This window comes from Pteropus medius, unplaced genomic scaffold (genome assembly GCF_902729225.1).
Source record: "Pteropus medius unplaced genomic scaffold, Ma_sr-lr_union100, whole genome shotgun sequence".
Taxonomy (NCBI): Eukaryota; Metazoa; Chordata; class Mammalia; order Chiroptera; family Pteropodidae; genus Pteropus; species Pteropus medius.
The window spans coordinates 9,665,043-9,688,921 of NW_024351543.1; the positions used below are offsets into that span (position 1 = coordinate 9,665,043).

Below are 23,879 nucleotides of genomic sequence, written 5' to 3' on the forward strand. Positions count from 1 at the left end.
ATTCCTAGTTAAATATACATACAACCAAGTGGATATTTGTATATATTTTTTGAATATTTGTATATTTTAGAAAAGACAATAAAATATTTTTCATAATTCATCTTTGAAAACATAGGTAATTTAATTTCTCAAATTAAATCAGCTAGTAGAAAAAAAATCTAATATAATTTGCATTTAGCCTAAGGTTAGTTTGGAGAATAAGCCTTTTGATTTTTAAATGCCAAATCGGAGAGATATTTTATTTCATGAGTCAAGAGAGACCCAATTCAATGGAAAATGTGTATCTATACAGATTATTTTTGCTTCCAACAATTTTATCTTTATAAAAAGGTAAAATTTTAAAAATTGTATCTCATTTTAGCATTATACTTTTTAAAACACAGTATTTTGGCATAAGACAAATTTATAGTTAAATACTTCAAAACATACTATGGCATGTATTATTTTCTCATGGGGCATCAGGTACTAATGTGTACATATGAGTTTGTTAAAATAATAGAGATCGTATGAAAATCAGCACGATACTTCATTTATTTATTGTATAAGTTTGGCAAACAGCACAAAAAAAACCTGCAACATTTTAAACATGTAAAAAAGTCAAATGCTGAACAGTACTGAGTTTTTACATAATTAGTAATAATAAGCACATGTAAGATTCAGCAAAGCTAGCAAAATGAGAGTGCTTGGCTTCTGAACATAGACCACAAAAACACACACCAAAAAACAATATAATTTATCTTCACAAAAATTACAGCCAAGCAATAGAAAAGGAGGATGTTAATAATGAAGATACTAACAGATATGTTCACTACATAAATCTTATACATTGAAATGCTACATCTTATACCCTGAAATGCCATGTGTAGAGAGCCAAGCAGAGTAAATTTAGGCTCATCACTGAGGTTTAGAATTATTTGGGAAGAATTTAATGCTTATATGTAACATTCTCAATTAAAACCTTCTATATAGCAATTCCTAGATCATAACAACGTACTTCATTATATATCTGAGAAGTTGAGTCTTCTTTGTTGGCAGTATAAAATTTCTGACCAGTATCAAAATTCTGGTAAAACACAAACGGAAGGCATTTTCTAGTGTATGCAAATGTTACAGGGGGCATCAATGAATGTGGGAGAAAATTTTAGATCTCACACTAAGTTTCTGCTGAGCTTTGTCAAACCAAACAGCTCAACTATAAGGCAAGAAAAAATAACCCCCTATAACAGATTCGTGAGTCTTACCAAGTAAAGACAGGAATCCAATCTTAGGAGAAAACTCCCTACATAAACAGATTTGAAACAGCTGGCATGGAAATGAACATCTAGAAATTATCTAACATCTTGACAGTCATTGGTTCAGAAGCCTGACAAACAATCTGTTGGTATATTTTATCAAATTAACTTTTTGAAATCAGCACCAGTCCCCAAAACCTCAAATTATAATATTTAATCTTCATTAAAATACATCCTTTTGTGCTATATTAACACAACTACAATCAAATTATAGAAAGCTGAATTTATTCAACATACATATACTAGGTAGCAACTTAAATTTTTTTTTATTTACTTGTGCTTCTGTTTTGGGGCACTTTGATTGAAGAGAAATTCATTTCACAAGATTACATCTTGCTAAAGCATTCCTTAGCATTGGTCCAAACTTGAATTCCCTTTAAAAAAAAAAAAAAAGGAGCTTAAAAATGTGATTTTGGAAGTATTCTGAAAACCCAAGTATCTGGCTTGCTAGTATGCTAAATTTTATGTTTATATCTTCTACTACAGATATCAGCTAAATGAAGGATTTACTTTAACAAACTATATCATAATCTCATTTTTCCCAAAATAATCTTTGAGCTGTTTTTCAGTCAAAGTGTCCATCACTGTTAGGAATGGTGTTTTACTGCCCTGTCCAAGAACATCCATCATATAATCAAAGTAATGTTGTTAGTATATATTTCAAATACAACCGATAAAATGGAACACACCAATTTGGAACTTTAGATGAATGCAGACTCAGTAACTGGTATTTTGGTTATGACATTTCTTTCAAAATTAAGTAAAGCAATTGGGAAATATTCTGGAAAGGGAGAAGAATGAGCTTTAAAAATGAAAACGATAAATACTTTGGTCCAAATAGGAGAAATTAGTTTTAAAGAACTTTGTAAGCACTTCTGTACTTATACCTTCACTGAAACCGAAACCTACCTTTTTGCACATACTGATCTGCATGACTGCATAGCTTATGAGGGCCTCCTTTAAATCATGGTTCTTTTGTTCTTTGAAGCGTTCAATATCGGCCCAAGCATTTTTCACAAATTCTCTGAAATAAAGAGTATGACCATTATTATTATTATTTTAAGTAAACTATTTTATAAATTCACATAACCAGTTCTCATTTGAGTTTTTTATTTGTCTATATAGAGGAAAAAGGTATTGCTTATATAAGATAGTTTTATTTTTTCTTCCTAAAAACTAGTGTGAGAAAAAGCAAATATTCTTCTACATTTTATTAATCTATATTTTTGCCGTAAGAATTCCAGCTTCAAATTATTCCTATAAAACAGATATAGATGGCTCCTTGAACCAGCTCACAAGCCTAACAGATGCCACATGAAGTTGCCTTGCTGGGGTCACTGGAAAATGGACCCTCTTTTTGACAAGATGGATTATGTATCACATTTATCATGTCCTTGCTTTAAACGGCAACTAGAGTTTTAAAAATTCTGAGAGTTTAGTTTGACTTATTTGATGCCGGCAGTTCTAAAAATTAACAAAACCACCTCTAAACCACTGATACACTCTTTGCCTTGGTCTACTCACTGCCAAATGAAAATAAGAAAAATGAAACAAACAGTGACGGCAGACCTTTAGAAACTGAATTTCTAGAAAGATTTACAGAATAATTATATGCCAACCCCTATGCAAGGCGCTGGGACATAAAGATGAAAAAGACATAGTCACTGATGTCGAAGGCCTCATAATTTAGCCAGGGACTCACACACACAGAACAACTAACTGTTATCCAGTACAAAACTGCCACACTACAGTGACATGAGCCAAGTGCTACAAGAGCCTGCGAGGATAAGAGAAGGCTTCACAAAGAAAGTACACCACAAGAACTAGGCACTGAACAATGATCAGGCTTTTGTTAAATGACAGAAAAGAAAAGGCAGAGGAAATGTGCTAAGGATAAAAATCTTGAAAAGTACAGGAAAATATTATGAAGCTGAAACTCTCTTCTTCCTCTTTCTCACACGCTAAAACAACTGTTTCTGTAACATGATGTTTGATGAATCAAATTTCTTAGGAATTCCATCTTCGTTTTGGGAGAACAGGCTATATCTGGGGATGCTAATGAAGCTGGGAATTGTTATAAAGCAACTATCTGCCACGTAGTCTGCAGGTCTAGCTTTGTTAAACATCTCAGCATTTTTACCTGCCTTCCAGGTTTTTAGACTTCAGCTGTTGTTCTCCTTCACTTATTTGCTCTTCAAGCACTTTTATTCTGGCTTCTCTTTGCTCAGGAGTTTCTTGACCAAAGAGCTTGGTAGTCATTCCCTTCAAAGAAAATGTTCTCACAGTCTAAAAAGAAAAAGAAACAGATGAATGGTAAACAAAATATGATGTATACATACAACAAAATATTATTCAATCATAAAAAAGGAAGAAAATTGACATATGCTCTAAAATGGATAAATCTTGAGGATATTATGCTAAAGAAAATAAGCCATTCAAAAAAAGATAAATACTGTATGATTCTACTTATAGGAGATATCTAGAGTAGTGAAATTCACAGACAGAAAATAGAATGGTGTTGCCAGGGATTGGGGGAAGAGGGAAATTGACAGTTGATGCTTAATGGGTATAGTTTCAATTTTGCAAGATGAAAAGAGCTCTGGAGACTGGATGCACAACAATGTGAATGTACTTAATACTACTGAACTGCACACTTAGAAATAGTTAAGATGACAAATTTTGTTATGTACATTTTACAATTAAATATTTTTTAAAAAAGGAAATAGAAAACTTTTGCCATTTCCCCCCTAGCTCAGACAAAAGCACCATAAGCCTTATAACCAAGAAGCTCTTAATATGATTGCTAACACTGGAATAATATGAAATAGTCAAAAAGGGTAAAATTCTGACTGAACTTCTTAGCTGAATGAAAAATTTCTGGCTGAAGTATTAGGCAAGTTATTTCTTTATATTGGTGGTCATATCTTTTAAAATTACTCTGTAACACTTCTGTGTATTTATCCTAAGAAACCCAAAACACTACTTTGGGCCATGTGCATCCTCCATACGTTCACTGTAGCATTATTTACAATGTACCAAGATACAGAAACAACCTGAGTACCATCAATGAATGAATGGATAAAGAAGAGGTGGTACACATATACAACAGAGTATTACTCAGCCATAAAAAAAAGAATGAAATCTTGCCATCTACAACAACATGGATAGACCTCAAGGGTATCATGCTGAGTGGAGTAAGTTAGACAGAAAAAGACACATGCCATATAATTTCACTTATACGTGGACTCTAAAGAACAAAATAAATGAACAAACGAAACAGAAACAAACTCATACAGAGAACATTTTGATGGTTGCCAAATGCAATAGGGATTGGGTGAACAGGTGCAAAATGGGAAGGGATTAAAAAGTACAAATTGGTAGTTACAAAATAGTTATGGGGATGTAAAGTACAGCATAAGAAATATAGTCAATAATATTGTAACAACTATATATGGTATCAGATAGGTACGAGATTTATCAGGGTGACCACTTTATACGTTATAAAAATGTCTGATTATTATGTTATATACCTGAAACTAGTATAATATTGTATGTCAACTGTAACTGAAAAATAAAATAAAAATAAAATAAAATTACTGACATAAAAGATAAAATTCAACAGGCAAAAATGGAGATAAACCAAACTAAAGAAAACATACTTAAAATCAGCATAACTCACACTGAGACTTGAGCATCTTTAATAAAATAGGATGCCTAAGCCCAAGCCTCAAGCTTCACTGCTTTTACACTTCTTCACTCTCTGGAGTTGACTGAAGGAAACACTTTTCCCTTCATATGCAGGAGGAGAGAACCAAGCTCCCTGAAAATGGCCTGGGAATTCCCTTTGACTTTTAAAAATAAATTAAGACTACTGTATATCTATTTCACGGTCAAAGGTCTTTTCCCACATATATCAATGACTTTTCATACACGTAGCAAGTGGATAACCTATAAGGACTTTTAAAACTAACATAGTTGTCAACTATGAAGTGACTTATAAATTATAAACGGTAGCATTGTCGGGGCTTCATTACTTCCAGATTGTGTGCTCTTACTGTGAGAGCTAATTTATTCCAATAAAAGGCCGACTGTAAAAATGACCTGAGTGTAATACAATAAGATATGGAATTTTCTTCACAAGTACTCACTGTAAGCATTCAAGAATAAAGTACACAAAAAGTTCCTTGTTAGAGAGAGGCACTCATTCTAACTGGGTACGGCTTTTCAAAGAAAATTAAAATTTCTCTAATATATCTTATAAAATTAAACCTGACAAAGGTCATTATTTCAATCCCAAAGAATAAGGTTTTTCCACTTGGACTTTATCAGAAATGAGATGACACTTATTACACAGAGCAACCTTAGCAAAATTTCTTATAATACCATATAATACAGCTTACATCTTTTTATATCAAGATCACAACCCAAAGAATTATAAAGTTGCCCACAAATTATTCCTCTGTAAAAACTAAAGGCATCCTGAGTATTACAACTGCAGCCCATTCCACATAAGGCTTGATACAACAATACCAGAGACCTAAGTGGAAAAACACTCACCCCAGTTGCCAGTTCCTCACACTGCTGCTTCTTGGATGCTAAGTCCTGAGCAGCCATCTCCAAGTCATACTGCATGAGTTCGTGTTTCCTGCACACAGCGCTAGGGATGAAAAAAAGTGTTGCTATTTAATTTTTGTGGCTTCTCTTTTAACATGTTCGAATTTTTTTCATGGGTAAAAAGGAGACATTACAATGTTTACTAAGGTCAAAACTTGTGTACCCAGAATTTTCAAGTTTAAATGCAGTAACCCAACATTAAAAACTAAACATAGCTAAACCTAAGCATAAAAACCTTATATATGTAAAACAAAAATAGGCTTTTTCTAGATATTTAAATTTTTTTTTGATAAACATACTATTATCACATCATAAAAAAAAAAGAATCTTCGTATAACACAGAAACTAATGCTATAATCTCACATAGACACTGAGTATTCTTTGAAAAGATATCTCAAAGTTCTCTTCTTTTTTATTTAGAAATGTCTTAGTTTTTTTTTTAATCATAAAAGTAATCCATGCTCACTGGAAAAAAAAAAAAAGGTTCTAATACAGAAATGCATAAAGAAAACTTTCAAGATTCCTCTCTTTTCTCCAATCCCACTATCCAGACAAAATCCATGTTAATAGATAGTGTATGTCCTTCCAGACTTTAGCTAGGCATTTATAAATACACATATCTACATGCCCTAAGTGATTCCACATCTTTTCTTACTTAACTACATACCATGAACTTGTTTCCATATCAATATACATTAACCTTTTCCATAATTTTTAAGAGCTACAGAAAATTCCACTGTATTCACAGCAACTTTCTTTTCCTTTGTAACTTAAAAATACCTTGGTGAACTTTTTACTACTCAAAGCTCTATAAGGGAAAAGGCTAACGATATATTTTCACACTAGTTACTGAACTGGTTACTGAATGGATACTGCTCCGCTGTTTTACTAACAGAATTTTTATACTGCTGTTAAAAAGTGACAGAAAAATGACCAAAAGTAGCTACAACCAAAAGCCACCTATTACAGGAAAATGATTCACTTTTCTAAAATAGAAAAAACACAGTAACTTCTTAATTAACTATGACTATCTACCAGAGCTCTGTTTGTCTCTGCAGGAGATACCATAAACACAGGAGACAAAGTTCTGATAGTAAGTAGTTTTACAACCTTACTGAGGACATAAGATAATGCAGTTACGGAAAAAATTACCGAATAAAAATGGCAATATATAACCTAGGAACAGATAGTGGTATACACACTCAATCTGTTCTTTGTTTTCAATCTTCAGACTAAAAAAAAGTAGAAACAACAACATACAGACAGATGCCGGAGACTAACAGTTTTTTGTCAATATAACGTCTCAAGGGCAGGGACTGTCTTAAATTTCTTTGTCTATCATTCTGCAACACAGAGGAATAAAAAGAAACCTCATTCAATATGTGGAATAACAAATTCGTTTAAAAATCACCTTACTATCTCTATTTTTAAGTACATTTATAGAGAGTGGTGACCAGCTACAGGGCTACAGCTGGAACACAACACTCACCGTAGTGCTTCTGCATAAAAAAGATACTCCTTTAACTGATCTGCATAATGTTCTTCATCTTCCAAAATATCATCAATAGAAGACGCATACCTGTTTAAAAAAACACTACAGAAGTAACTTTTATCAGGACATAAAGTGCCAGTGTTCTAAAGAAGAGCTATTCAGAGTGTGGTCCATAGACCACTTGCTACCTATCAGTGACAGAAAGAACAGAAAGTGAGAATAAGCATTAAGAACCATTTGTAGCAATTTTTAACTACCAAGACAATTTTACTGAATTTTACCAAGATGTTTCAATCAGCAATGACTTGGAAGAAAGAAAGAAAAAAAAAAAGATCCTTCTTACAAGTAGCTGAAGATGCACTGTAAGACTGTAATATTTTTTTTTCAAAGATATTATAAAAGGGCTACAAAATCTGTAGGAAGAGTAACAGTTTAGTATAACTGATGTACACAGTGTTCCTCCATAGTAACTACATAGAGTAATACCAAAAAACTACCAAAGGAAAAGTCAAGCAAAAAAAGATTACAGAAAATTTTAGAAACCTTACTTCCTTCTAATTCTCAATAGCAAATTCTACTTTGATACAGACAAACTCCTCATTGTCATGCCATTCTCGTTCCTGGCTCTGAGTCTTTCCTTGTCAGAAATGCAATGGCTCTCCACATTGCTTCTCCAAATCTTACAAGTACATGTCTCAACACCTGTAGGAAATCTCAGACTACTTTAGTCTTTATTCTTCACTCTACTTCTGACCTCTTGGCAACAATTTAGAATTTAAACATTATCAAAGTAACATCTTGAGTACTGGTTTTACTTCTCTGATCACATTATAAATTCTGTAAGGATATGGGCTACTTCATTTACTACTTCTGTGTGGTATAATGGTCATGCTTTTTTCAAATTAACTTTGATTCCTTAGCATGGGAATAAAAGAAAAATGTAGTTTATGTTCCCAGGCCTGCTTTATGTAGGTAAAGTTTACTGAAGTTCTAAAAATAAATAAGTAAACTTAAGTTAAGGTTCACTGAAAAGCAATGTGCTTACAGGATTTATAAAAGTAGACAAATTATATATTCCATAATTATAAATTTACATTTGTAGAGTGTGGAATTTCTTCTATGTGCCCCAAAAAAGTCTTAAGAATTACTATTTTGAGTAGGAAAAGCTGCCTTTAGTTCATTAACCTATGATTCTGAAAGAGTTAATGTTAAGGAAACCAAAAAGAACCATAGGGCTGGTGGCTTGAACATAGAAATAAATAGTACAATATTGGGTAGAAAAGTATAAGTGGTAAAGGATTTTTGCTATCAGTACTGAGATTAATTTTATCTTAACACTTTAAATAAATCAATTGGAAGGATAATCCTAAATTCCTGCAAATATTGAAAATATTTTGTCAACAGAGTGCAGAAAAACTTAACAAACTGGTTGAAAAGTAGCCAGTTAGCTTGAATATAAGCCAAAGGAAAATAATACTTAGATTTTTGGATTTTTATTGAGTTGTAGTTATTTACATATTGTGATTGAAAATGTTTACTCCCAGTCTGTGGCCTGTCTCTTCATTATCTTAATTGTGAGTGTATGTGTGTGGTAAAATATACATAACATAAAATTTATCTTAACAATTAAGTGTACACTTCAGTGGCATAAAGTATATTCACACTGTTGTACAACCATTATCACTGTCTAACTTCAGAACTTTTCATCTTCCTCAAATGAAACGAAACTATAACCACCAAACAGTAACTCCCACATTCCTCTCTCCCTGAATAGGATCTTTTGATAGGCAGTTTTTACTTTTGATGAAGAACAATTTACCATTAAAATTTTTTCTTTTCATGTTCTCTTTAAGAAATCTTTGCTTACTCAAAGGCTGCAACAACATTTTCCTATGTTTTCTACTAAAAGCTAAAATTTTAACTTTTACACTTATGTATACGATCCAAATTAAATTAGCTTTTAGGTAAGATATGAGATATGGCTCAAGGTTCATTTTTCCCCCCAAGTAGATATCCAGTTATTTCCAGAACCATTTCTTGAAATCGACTATATGAATGTGGGTCTACTTCTGACTCCATTCTGTTCCACTGATATGTTTATCTCAATACCTTACTATTTTGATAATTATAACTTTATAGTAAATTTTGAAATCAGGTAACATATTCCAGGTAATATATTCTTGGTTTTTTTCCAAGATTGTTTTAGCTACTCTAGATCCTCTGAATTTCCATACAAATTTTAGAATCAGCTTACAAATTTTTATTTAAAAAAATCACTGGAATTTTGATAGGGATTGCAATCTGGGAAAAATGGTCATATTAAACACTACTGAGTCTTCCAATCCATGAAAGTGGTTTATCTCTCCATTTATTTAGGTCTTTCTCTCAGCAATGTTTATATATAAAGTTTTCAGTGCAAAGGTTTTACACATCTTTCATTAATCTCTAAGTATTCTGTTTTGATGCTATTATAAGTAGCATTGTTTTAAAATTTTTATTTTCCAATTGTTGCTAGTGTGTAAAAATAATTTTTTATATATTGATCCTGTATCCTGCATCCTTGTTAAATTCAGTTGTTAGTTCTGTTTTTGATTGATTCTTTATGATTGTCTGTGTAAAAGATTCTGCTGACTACAAATAAAAATGGTTTTACTTCTTAGATTTTTGGCTCTTGTTTGGTATTCCTGCCTCACTGCAAAACTAAGACCTCTAGGACAATGTTTACTATAAGTGGTGAGAGCAGACAGCCTTGGCTTGTTCCTCATCTTAGAAGAAAGCATCAATATTTCGCTATTAAGTACAATATTAGCTTTAAGTTTTAGACTGAGAAAATTCCTTTTTTTCTAGTTTGATGAGAATTTTTACTGTGAATGAATACTGAAATGTTTTTTCTACACATATTGAAATGAACATACAGATATTCTTCTTTATTTTGCTAATATGTGAATCAGACTGATTGGTTTTTGAATGTTAAATTAACCTTGCATTGCTGAGATAAACTCCTGTACACACAAAGCATGATAATAAATGCCAGTAAACCTGATAAAAACAGAACAGAAAATCACTAATACTTCACCGCTAATCTTCACCTCAGGTTTTACCTTAAATTCTCTAGGTACTTACACATCCATATGATGACCGGCACTCTGTAGTCCATCACCCATTTCTTTTTCTATAGCACTCCATTCACTAGGAAGAAAAAGACAAAACCAAAAACATGAATTAGATATGGAACATTAAATGGAATCTTGTAAAAGGTTTTTTCCTATTTAGCTTTTAAACTATATATGGTATCTGTATCTGGATTTATTCTGTGATGCAAATATGCTGCTTTCTCTTTCAGTTTAACAACTAAAAGCAAGTAAAGGCTTTAAAATGTTAGTTCAAAAGTTGATACCTGCTACTGTTAAGTGCAAAGTAAGTATCATACAAAACAGCTTCTGCTTATAAATAACTTTCTCAGGGAGGGTGCCTATTTAAATCAATTGTGGAGCTTTAGAAGCTATGGATGCTGGCCCTGCTCTTGATCAACTTGATCAGAACCTCTGGGGTAGAGCCGAAGTATGATATTTTTAAACATGCCACAGAGGATTCTGATGAACACATCTGATTACATGCCACTGTGTAACAGCTAAAAGAAAAAGACGATGGTACAGTAACAGGTGCACAATGAAATTTCAGTAATTTGAACTACTATTTCATAAGAAAATCTACCAGAAACCATGAATCATTTTGTCATTTCTGTGAAATGCTGCAAATAAAAATTCCTTTTTATGGAAGTTATACATGTAGATTATAACAAACTGAAAATAAATCTATGTAGTATAGTGGTTTAATGATTTCAAACGCACATTTTTACTACTTAAATAAAGTTGTTTTAAGTCACTTGTTTATGACAAAGACAAAAAGAGGTTTTTTTAGAACTTGATTTGAAACAAGAATAAATTAAGTGGTTTAAGATGTTATCATCTTATGTTGATAAGCTCCTCAGCTGAGCAGACACTGGATTATAAATACTGAGTTTTATAGTATTATAAGCTCTCAAATAGTGAGGACTATTTGAGAGCTTTGGTTTTGGTGAGGGGACTCTTCACTAACCAAAAAATTCTCCGAAGTCTCTTGGGGAATTAGCTCCTGCTGTATTAAGAGTTACTCTTTTAAGGACAGTGGCTCACTGGCCCCACAAGGAAGTCAGCCTGCCTGCCAACACCAGCTTTTCTGTTCCCTAGCAACGTGCTCTAGCAACAGGGGATGTCTGCTTTTGCGCTGCCAACTAGAAATCAGCTCTTGGTTGGTCACTGCCTCATACAAAGAGGTATACCTCGTATTAAATTTGTACTTTATTCCTTCGTCTCCCCTTGCCTAGAACTATAGTGTGATTAATCTGTCATTTGTTTAAAGTTTGTCATTTCTTTATTTGGCTTATTAGAAAATATTCTTTATTGGCTAGTATCCTATATGCTACTGGTTTTTGAAATTATTATCATTCCCACAGCTAACCTGTGCTAAATAAATTGCTGCCAAAGACAACTCAGTTTCTTGGCATAATTTTTGTTGCCTCCACAAAACAATCTATAATCCAAAATATTGAGATAACGTAAGTTGATATGTTTCCTTCTAATCTTTTTATTTACTGATTTTAATGTGTCTGAGATCATATAACATATGTAATTTTGTACCATGCATTTCCCCCTTAACAGTATTTTCCCGTATTATTAAAATAATCTGTTCTAAGCAGTTTCAGATGGCAACTCATAGTTCTTTAAACCATTTTCCTGGCAATTCAGGTTGTTTCCAATTTTTCTGCTATGTAAAGAATGTATGATAAATATCTTCAATTGCACCATAAAAGAACATCTTAAATACTATTATTCTGTTAACCTATAGTTTTTAGACACTGTTCTTGAAATATCAGATATGCTTATAGTACTAGAAGGAAAAAAGTCACATGGTTTTTAATATTGTCAAGGAAGCAAAACAAACATAAATCACCTATATAACAGTACAGTTATGATTAAGTAACAAAATAAGTAAGACTCCCTTTGATAATCTTCCCTCATGTTTACTCTCAAAATAGTAATAACAACAGTTAAACTTTCTTTTAGTGCTTTGCTGTTTTTCCAAATGGATTTTTAACAATCTCTAGCTATGTTATCTAAGTTCTAAAGCCATATTTCTAATGTCTAGAGAACAGTTCTGCCTTTATATACCTCTGTCATTTCAAATTAGAAGTATCCAAAGCTCAGTTCTCCACATGAAAAAGAAGGCAATTCTGCATTTGTATAACTTTGTCACTTCCAATTCAACATATCCAAAGCCCCTTTCTTCACATGAAAAAGAAAATCTAGGGGTTTTGGCAGATTACCAGCATAACTAGCCATGTGTAAGGTAGCAATCAGAGTTAATGTAACTATAGCTCATGTTAATAGAATTAATGGACAGTCCAGATCAACCATCTATTAGATGTCCTGCAAGTTATTTCATACATCTAATCTTTGAGCACCTTTTTATGGGATACCAACTCAAGGTCAAGATAATCAAATTCAATTCCTTTTTTTTTTAACAAACAAGACTAAAATCTAGTTCAAGGAAGGTATGACTTACACTTAATCATCTTCATAGTCTTGTTAAATGGTTTAGTGCCTGATAAATACTTGGCATTTATAGTTGGCACATAAAATAAAAGAATGAACCAATAAATGAACTAATAAATGTGAGGAGAGAAACATGTACTGAGTTCTACATATCACCACTGCTAGGCACAAGACCTCTCCCCTCATGGTACGTGTGGTCTGGCCCTGTGCTACTCAAACCGTGGTCTAGCAGCAGCGTCACCAAGAAACTTGTTAGAAACGCAGAATCACAAGAACCAGTCCATTATCTACTGAGTCAGAACATTTATTTTAACAGTTTTCTAGGTGACTTGTAAGCCCATTCAAATGTAAGCAGCACTAGCTAAACAAAGGTTCTAACCCAGGGTCCATGGATATTTCTATGATTGGAAATAGAAAATGTTAACCAGTTTGGTGGGAACAGGGGGAAACTATTAACATATGAAGAGCTATTAAAGGGTAGAAGGACTTAGCTTTAACTTTATAAGATATATAATTACTATAGTAAAGTACTTAATGGGTGGCTGATGGTCCTCAATAAACCAGATCAAAGAGGTTCACTGATCTTTGCAGCATCTTATGAAGACTTTAAACGTTTTCCCTAAGGGAGGAAAATCACAAATAGACAACTCAAAATCCATCCTCACCTTTTGGATTAAGAACCCTGAACTATAAAACCACCAAGGTCCCTCCTGCTCTAGTATTTTACGATTCCGTTAAAGAAAGGAAAAGACTCCAAGAATGTGGGAAGCAGCAAGATTTGGGGCATTGAAAATATTATTATCACAAAAATAGAGATTTAGAGCTAAATTTAGTTCTCCCAATCTGGTGTTTATCAGGGATAGAGGCACAAGAGGGAAAGCCTCCAACCCAAAGCAGGCCTGTGGTAATAGGTTTTGTTTATACTTCTGTATAAGATTTCATTTTAGCAAAGTTCCAGGCTCAGAAAGGGTTTGAAAATCACTCTCCTCATTTCACCCCACAATTGAATAATGACAAGGAAAAAAGTTCTGAAATATCCTAAACTTAAATTACAGCAGGCAGGAGGGTGGAAGAGACAAGAGAGATTAACCAAGCTGCAGGCCAAAACCAACAAAAGACTGCTTACAGTCCTGAATGTAAATTGAAATTGTGAATTAACTTCCAGGTGGCTATTCCCTCTAGAGAAAATAATCTAGTAGCAGACCATCAGGTACCACCAGGTGCCACCACATCTTGCTTAGGCATGAACTTTCTGGACTACTACTCACAACCAATCCAAAATAGCAAACACTTTTTCCTTATGGATTATGCATGTACCTCAGAACTAGCCCTGCTTCCCCTTCTCACACTCCCTCTATGTAAATTCTTTCAAAATAAAGTGTTTCTTCTCCAGACTTAATGTATAAAAGCCCAGTCAGCTTCAGGACAGCAGCTGTGATGTCTTCTCCATCTAGCTCTGCTGATGATGATTTTTACTGCATGCCCCAGGACCTGATCCTTTTTATGGCTAGCATATGGCTCAATAAAATCATTTTTTCAAAAAAATTTGTGGCAGTTAAGGGTTTTATTTTATGACAGACACTTAAAATTAGGCTCAGAGATCTAATATGGTTTACTCAAAGTCAAGCAGCTGATCAGAGACAGAGCTAAGATTAGCATCAACTGCCAATAGTGTTCTATCTACTAATCCCAACCTACAACACCTCTGGTTTTTGATTTTATTATAAAGAGCTCTTTACCTCCACTTACCATGTACACGGCCAAAAAATTTTTTAAAGTATACATCCTGGGTCTTTGAGCTCTGAGGTTATATGAGTTTTGTGTATCCCTAATCATGTATACATGGCTTTTTGAAAGAAATTTGCTTGTGAATTTTCCTGCAATCCCTAAAAAGGAATTATACCAATTAACTTCTGCTCTTCTCAACATCCTGTGAATTACTAACACCCTCCCCTTTGAAGCCCCAGGCCCCTATCCCATTCCTTAGCTCAGGATTACATGCCCTTGAGTCTCATATCTTTGAGGCTCCCCTTAAGTATGAAATTAAATTTGTTTTTTCCTCCCGTTAATCTGTCTTATGCTAATGTAATTATTAGACCAACCAAAGAATCTAGAAAGGAAGAAGGGAAAAGTTTTTCTGCCCCACAGCCCAATTTTCCTAAAAGATGAGCTGATTTCCTACCAATCAGCTAAGAAACCATACTACCAGCCCAACGGGAAAAAACAGAAGAAATATAGACAACTTATGAAATAGGGGGAACAAAATGGCTGTTAATCATTAGGAAAAAAGTTTGACTTCATTCATAATTAAGAGGAATGTAAATTACAACTATAGTGAGAAACCGTTTTGCATCATCAGTCTAGAAAAGACAAAAGTTTGCTAACTTTTGTTTTTGCTAACCATGTTTGCGGGAGGGTGTGAGGAAACTGATACTAATACTTTGTTGGTGAAACTTTAACATCTTTATATAGGACAATTTGACAATATCTGCCCAAACTACAAACGCAATTATCCTTAGACCCAGTAATAACATTTAGAGAATTTTATCCTACACACGTATTTGCACAAGTGTGAAATGACATGAACAAGAATTTTTATTCCAGCGTTGAATGCAACTGCATAAGACTGGAAATAATTATCAAGAAGAACTGGTTAAATAAATTATAATAATATAAAGCCCAATACAGTAAATATGTTGTTATTTACTGATAAAAATATATCTTGGAGAGTAGTTTTTTAAGTGAAAAAAGCAAGGTAAAGCAAGCAAACATAGCAATGCATACAACATGCTCCATTTTTATGTTAAAAAAAAGAAGACATGGATTTGTTTGTAGTTAATATATTACATTTATAATACAACATTTTACTACAAAGATACACAAGAAACCAAGAGACGAATATTAGTTGCCTCAGAATAGGCAACTTGGGTGGATGGCAGACAAGAGTGAGGAGACTTAATCGTATAAGCTTTTGTTCCTGTTGAATTTTGTGCCATATCAATGTATTACCTATTTAAACATGTAAAATGAGTTATATTTTTAAATTAATTCAATCGAAAGGACTGATAATGGAACAATAGCAAGATTTATTTTTAATTAAAAGACTTGGGGAGGCCAAGCAAAATAGTGTAGATAGAGGCTTTGTTCATCTCCTCTTGTGACCACATCAAAGTTGTGATGGAAACATGAAGCAAACAGCAAGCAGAGTTGCCTGGGGTCTAGATAAACAGAAGCCTTATAACTAGGGAGAGAAATAAGAAATCATCCTGCAATGGTAGGAGGTAGGAGGGGGCGAAGACACGAGGCTGCCCAGTCCTGAGCAGCTGAGTGGGGCAGAGGCTATGGCAGTGACAGCCAGCAGCTGTGGACATTCCTCTTAAAGGTGCCAAGTCCGCAACCAGACTTTCGCAGTGACAGACTTGCTTGCTCTGAGTACCAGCATCCAGTCGGCTGCTTGGGGGAAACCAGGGACTTACATGGGGACACCAAGTTGTTGGAGTGAGAGCCAGAGTCAAGGTTTTCTCTGGGCAGAAGTGCCAGTGGTTTCCATTGTTCCTCTATTGAGCCCTATACCCTCTCCCAGTGGGAGGACACAGCACCGCCACAGCTGAGACTTCATCAAACTGGATAACACAGGTTGCTCCACCAAGAGGATTCCCTGAAACTCCACCTCCCCCAACTCACGGCCCTACCCAAGCCACATCCAGTTGTGTCCTTGGCAAATCCTGGGCTACCTGCTGAGCAGCTCCAAGACCCACATTGGTGGCAGTTGACCTTGGTTTCTAGAATGGTCTCTCGAGGCAACTATAAGCACAGCATCTGTGGACTACTTGCTGAATCTTAACAGGTGGTCCTAGAGGGGCACAGGATGGGGCTAAACTTGGCCTGCAGCTGAACCCATGTCAGGACTGTGCCACTGGACACCTACTAAACAAAGCTGTACTAATAAGACCAGAAGACTTAGGAGCTTCACTTAGTACATAGAAACAGACACAGAAAGGCAGCCCAAAAGGGAAGACAAAGAAGCAGAAACCATATGAAAGAACAGAACAGAGATCCAGAAAAAATGGAGCAATATAACAGATGCAGAGTTCAAAACACTGGCATGCTCAATGAACTTAGGGGAAGTGTAGATAAAATTAGTGAAAGCTTTAATGAAGAGATTAAAAAAAACATAAAAATGGAAATGGAAATTATAAAAAGGAACCAGTCAGAAATGAAGAACACATTATCCAAGATGAAGAGTATATTACAGGGAATCAACAGAGTGGATGAAGAAGAGGCTCGAATCACTGATAGAGAACGGAGGAGCCACGGACACCCAATCAGAACAGCAAGAAAAAAGAGGCCAAGAGTATAATAATTTAAGGACCCTATGCGACACAATTAAATGTAACAACATCTACGTCATAGGAGTATCTGGAGGAGAGGGAGAACAAGAAGTTGAAAACATATTTGAAGAAATAATGATGGAAAACATCCCTAACCTAGTGAAGGAAATAGATGTACAACCCCAGGAAGCTCAGAGAGTCCCAAGAAAGAGGAACCCAAAGAGGCCCCCACCAAGACACATCATAATTAAAATGCCAAAGGTTAAATACAAAGAGAGAATCTTAAAAGCAGCAAGAGAAAAACAGTTACCTACAAGGAGCACCCATAAAACTGGTAGCTGATTTCTCAAAAGAAACTTTGCAGAACAGAAGGGCTTGGCACAAAATATTCAACGTGATGAAAACCCAGGATCTACAACCAGGAATACTTTATCCAGCAAAGCTATCATTTAGAGTCAAAGGACAGATAAAGTTTCCCACACACGCACAAAAAAAAAGCTAAAGAAATTCATCAATGCCAAACCAGTATTACAGGAAATATTGGAGGGACTTCTTTAAGAAGAAAAAACATGTATCAAAAACATGAATAAAGAATGGTAACAACTACATCTCTATCAACAAGTACTTCAAATGGAAAAGAATTAAATGCTCCAAAAAAATAGGATGGCTGAATGGATAAGAAAGCAAGATCCCTACATACGCTGCCTACAAGAGATTCACATCAGTTTAAAAGACACACACAGACTAAAAGAAAGGGATGGAAAAAAAAATTGCCCTGATGGAACTAGAGGGTACTGCGCTGAGTGAAGTAAGTCAGATAGAGAAAGACAAATATCACATGATTTCACGTACATGTGGAATCTAAAGAACAAAATAAATAACAACAACAAAAATGAAAACAAACTCAGATACAGATAATGTTTTGAGGGCTATGAGACAGGAGGGAGGTGGGGATGTGAAAAAGGGCGAAGGGATTAAGAGGTAAAAATGGATAGTTACAAAACAGTAATGGAGATATAAAGTGTAACAAGGAAAATAGTCAACAAAGTTGTAATAAATATGTAAAGGGGAAGGAGGGTACTAGATTTAGTGGGGTGATCCCTTTGTAAGTTATATAGATGTCTAATCACTATGCCGTACAACTAAAACTAATATATTATTGTATGCCAACTATAACTGAAAAAACTCATTGAATTGTACAATGTAAATATGAGCAACTAATTGTCTATTATATTTCAATGAAGCTGTAAAAGAAAAAAAAAGATTTGGATAACTTCTAAAATTTCATGACCTAATAAACACATACAAAAATTCACAAAAGGTTTACAAATAACCAAAATATGCAAGTAAATATTCTACTTTACACTAAAACTGCCTCCAGAGCAAAAACCCATCTTGTAAGTCTTCGGAAATCATAAAGTGACATAAAAGAAGACAAAAAAGGTGAAAATCACTAATTCTATAAGACAATGATTTCCAATGAAATCTTTTTGGGCATTCTGCCAAGAAAGTAAAAGGTACCACTCACTGCTTAAGAGTTGTTTCACTTTTATCTGCCCAATAGGTAAGATTTCCTCAATATTTTTTATTCAAAGAAAGGCTTTAAACGAGTTTGAAACCTACTACTACAGGATATCATTTTAAAATATCTTCAACCTTACAGAGTCAAAAATTTCTGAGAATTATAGTTCTCAGGCAAAAAGCTAATTAGAGCTAATTGTTGTTTAAGTTTATGTAATGCTTACCTGAAAACTCGTCCATAATTCCCATGTACTTTATATACACCATAGAGTCGATCTGCTACTCTCTAGAATATTTAAAAGAAACTGTTATTAGGTTAAAGTTATATATAGATTACTTAAAAAAAAAAAAAAGATTTCATCCTCATTAATAAAAACATGCTTAGCACAATAAACTTGTAAAAGATGGAAAAGAAGAAAAAATTTAAATCTCACAAAGTTTTATCATGGGGAAAAATAGTGTCATCTTATGTAATCACTTTCATACTTCTTTCTATACACGGGTTTTAATTAATGTCTTTAAGTTTCCTATATCAAGAGTGATAATTTTATCCAACAGATTAATAGAAAGCACTTTAAATAGCTGCATAAAATCCCACCTGATAGTACACAGAATATGTAAGCATTTCTTGTTGGATATTTAGTTAACCTAACTTTTTTCAGTATTATAAATAATGTAATAAGTATCTCTGAGAATAAGGGTTTTTCTAGATTTCAGATTGTTTCCTTATGATAAAGTCCCCAAAGTGGAATTTACCAGGGGAAAGAATATAGATATTTTCAATTCTATTAATAGTTTTATACATAAATGCTCAACAAATGCAACATATTTTTATGCTACTCCATCAATGCTCCTAACCAACAAACACATTAGATTTTTAATAACAACAGAATTATAATTTAGATCACTGAGATGAAATATGTACTGCCTAGCCATTCACACAAATTTTACAAAAGACAAAACAAAACACCACAAGTAATTTGCTTTACTTTCCCCCAAAATGTTATGGACATGAATTGGAAGACAAAAAGTTAATCTCATATAAAACCCTGAAAAAAAATTCCTGGTTCACTTTCGAAATGTAAACCATGAGGATAAATTACCTCCCTAATTCCTTACTTGAATTGAGCAATTTGAGGAATTAAGACTTAACCATATTAACCCTTTCAATACTTTAGCTTAAAGCGAACAAACCACAACTGTAAATACTTGAAGCAGGCCTAAGAGTATCATAAAATGTTTTTCATCTCTCCTTGGCCTCCTCTGAAGAAACACATACAAACTAGACTACTGGGCAGCACACACTACAGGTTTGCAGCTTGTTTTTGTAGTCTTTTGCAACAGTCATGCTCGTGCATGTTAGCACTGTCTATGGCTGCTTTCATAGCTCAGCTAAATAAATTCGACAGGGATCATACAGCCCAAAAAGCTGAAAATATTTACTATTTGGCCTTCAGAAAAAGTTTGCTAACCCGTGCAGTGGACTCAATTTTCAAGACAAAGCTCATAGTCATTTTTCTGCTTGAAACTTTCCAGGGCTGTTTCCACAACTCTAAACTAATTTTTATAGAACGTTATTTCCCAATTATTTTTTGAGAGTCCCAACAGTGTCAAAGGTTGTTTTTTTGTTGTTTGTTTCGTTTTGTTTTTTAACGCCTACGACACCTGGTCTTGTAGGTGATCTCCCATCCAAGTACTAACCAGGCCTGACCCTGCTTAGATTCCAAGATCAGACAGGATCAGGCATGTTCAGAGTGGCATGGCCTCAAAGGTTGTTTTTTAAAGTGCTTCTATCATCAAGTAAATCTGGTAAACATTCTGCAGAATTTCTTAGATTTTAATACTATATGAATCATGACTATTCAAGAGAGAAATGGTTTGCAGTAGGGAACATTATACAGGACTGGCACTCCAAAGAACATAAAATGCAAAATGTCATTCTAGACCACTAACTTTTCTAGATCCTTGCACTTTTAAAGATGAAATCTCCTCCTAAATGCTGAGCATTTTATTATCCACTTAAGATATTAAACATGGGAGAGAGCTTGTTAGATAGCTACATACGAACAAATACTAGAAGCAACATAAGTATAAAATGCAAATCAAAAAAATTTTTCAAAGAAAAAATTTGTAAGTCTCAGTTAAAAGTTTATTTCTTTAAAGTATATCATTCCTGGCAGCTGCTATAGAAGGAGTTCTACCATAGTATTTTGGTCCATAAAGCATGATGAAAACAGGCAAGAGTTTTTATACTCCAAAAAGCTGAGCAACCCCAAGGAACTACTCTACTCAGGAACAAGGCAAAAATCAGACACTCAGCAGTTATTATTGGACCAACAATGTTTCTGGTATGAACTATTCATGAAAACAAATTGTTTTACCCAACTAAAATATGGAGTGACTTGTATCTCAATCATGAGGGCAGTGAGAAAGATGATGATGAAGCAAAGAAAAATTGTAAACTAAAGACTGAAAAATATCATTTCTAGAGAAAAGGAAAGACAAAAATGAAGAAAAACAAAACATGAATTATTAAAACCTAAAACTAGATTAAGTCAATGGTCATTGGTAATCAAGAATACTGGTGCCAGGAAAAAGAGGTTGTATCAATGATTTAGCCTAGACTACTTTTCAATTTCATGTTTGTTGACAAATCTTTCTTTTTGAAAACTGATCATCTGACAATTGACAGAGGAGGAGAACTGACACCTAGCAGATTCTATGACAACAGAAGAAATCGGACAAACTCATCTTAACATCCTCCCCAGCTCTGAATCATTTGGATCTATAAGAATGTCTCCCCTATCCTCAATGAAGTAGTAGGTGATTAAACAATTAAAAAGACAACATTGAATGGTGTTCTATTAGATGATCTTATTTTGAAAATATGGACACATAACAGCTTTTCTTTTATTTTGAATTATTTCCTAAGGAGTTAACAATTCTAAAATTTAAGACTCTTGATACTTACTGCCAAAATGGTTCTCAAAGGAGCTGTATGTAATACTTTATACTGGCACCACCACTAAATATTTCACAAACACTAGATATTACTGTGTTTATAAATGACTAAAAATTAAATGTTACATAGTATCTCGATAATTATAACTTGCATTTTTAGAGTATTAGCAAAGTTAAACATTCCCTCTTCCCTTTTAAATTTTATTTCCCCATTTGGAGTCAGACAAATGTGAATTCAAATTTCAGCTCCTGTTTACTTTAGGGTTTGACTTCGGAGAATATATTAAACTACTCCAAGCCTTACTATCCTTTCTCTTGGAAATATGGAAACAATCTTCATCAAATGACTTTGTGAGATGACATTTGTAAGGTTCCTAGCAATAAGTAAGGTGGCTCAGTGGAAATCAGTTCTCTTCTCCCTCAATCTACTTGAATTGACATCTTTTATCAATATACCATTTGTGGTGATTAAGAGCATGGGCTCTGAAGTCAGACAAAGGTTTAAATTCTAGCTCCATACATCTATTTATAGTGTGGTATTAAACAAATTACTTAACTTCATTTGCTTCTGTTTCCTAATCTATAAAATGGGGATAAGAACAATACCTACCTTCGAAGGGCCACTATGAAAATTAGGTAAGAATAACATAATATGCTTGAGCACCATGGCTGATATATAGTGGTAAATAAACATTAGACATCAGCATTATTTTTTGTTTTAGTTTACAAAACAAATTATTTCTCCCAAGTCTCATAACCCTACGAATAAGGTACACATTCACATAACAAATATTAAGTACTTAATTATATGCAAGGCAAATATTCCCATTTTCTGGGGGAAAAAAACAATTCTGAAAACGTACTGGATTTGTCATAAGGACCTGGCAAATGGCAGAGACAAGTTCCAAACCCAGCTCCTCTCAGTCTAAGGCCATCTGCCCTTTCTGGTTGTTCTGTTTCGATGTCTTAAATATTTAACTCTTTAACCTATCTGTAATTTTTTTTTTTTTTTGCCTCTTGTACTTTCAAAAGAATTCTCCTTGACAGAAAAGACAGTCAAATAATTCTATTTTCATATCTATTAAAAATTCATCATCTATCTCAAATGGTATCTAAGCCTTCTTTCAACACTCTGAATATCACGAAAAGGCCCTCCCTGTGGTGCTTTCTGCATTGTCTTGCAGGCTTCTGTCCACAAAGGTTTTGACCTTTCATTTTTACTTTTCTGTTACTATCCATGATTAAACAGCATTTCTGCCAATTTTAAAACAATCAGGATTTTAGCTAATCAAAAAGCATTCTATATTTTTCACTGGCATTTCTCTCATTTATACAGTCAGAATTTCAATCTGACTCACAAATCAACTGCTGCCTTTTCTTTGAAGAACTCAAGCTACCTTTCAATAAAGTTTCTGAAGTTTGTTTTCATAAAGTTGAGGACAAATATCTATATCCAGAATTGTCTTGTGTATTACGAACTCTTTGATGACAAGGTCAATTTCTTCAAAGGTTCTTGTCAAATATACATTAATTACCAGTTCTCCCTGGTCAGTTATAATTAAATTCAAGAAGCAATTTATTTTATTGCTTTTTCAGATCTCTTTAAATAAAAAACTGTCAGCATATATATTCGTTTATTCATTTATTTAATAAATATGCAGTGAGTGCCTTCTACAAGTTGGGCATTATCCCAGGGGTTTAGCAGTGAGAGAACAAAGCTCCCACTCAGTGGAGCGCACATACACCAGTGGGGGAGATAATTAACACACGAGTACAGAATACAATGTCAGGCAGTGTTGCTATACAGACAACATCAATGACAGAAAATGATGCGGAAATGATAGAAAATTGTGCCAGGCCTCTAATTTAAGTAGATTCTCTAAGTTTTCTGGCCCAGAAGACAAAGCAGTATGACTTGTCCTTCCATTCTTCTGGGGCGTCTTTGTCCTCTACCTCTACTTTCCAAAAGAACTGTTGCCTAGTTTGTTTGGGTAATTTGAAGGCAACTAAAGGCCTAGAAATTTTATCTTATTAATCCACAGTCCTTTCCAATACCCAATTCTTGACTCCAGTT

The 23,879-nt window shown here is 34.0% G+C and overlaps 1 protein-coding gene across 3 annotated transcripts in view; it reads right to left on the reverse strand.

The window, feature by feature from the left end:
- Window positions 1-521: 521 nt before the first annotated feature.
- Window positions 522-23,879, reverse strand: part of SNX4 (sorting nexin 4) — a 50,019-nt gene continuing 26,661 nt past the window's right edge. For all 3 annotated transcript variants that reach the window (XM_039843250.1, XM_039843252.1, XM_039843251.1), the window contains exons 8-14: window positions 19,069-19,130; window positions 10,522-10,587; window positions 7,396-7,485; window positions 5,850-5,949; window positions 3,433-3,578; window positions 2,202-2,316; window positions 522-1,666 (exon numbers count right to left, since the gene is read on the reverse strand). In XM_039843250.1, the coding sequence (XP_039699184.1) occupies window positions 1,619-1,666; window positions 2,202-2,316; window positions 3,433-3,578; window positions 5,850-5,949; window positions 7,396-7,485; window positions 10,522-10,587; window positions 19,069-19,130 (627 nt within the window). In that variant the 3' untranslated portion in view covers window positions 522-1,618. The remainder of the gene's footprint in view (window positions 1,667-2,201; window positions 2,317-3,432; window positions 3,579-5,849; window positions 5,950-7,395; window positions 7,486-10,521; window positions 10,588-19,068; window positions 19,131-23,879) is intronic.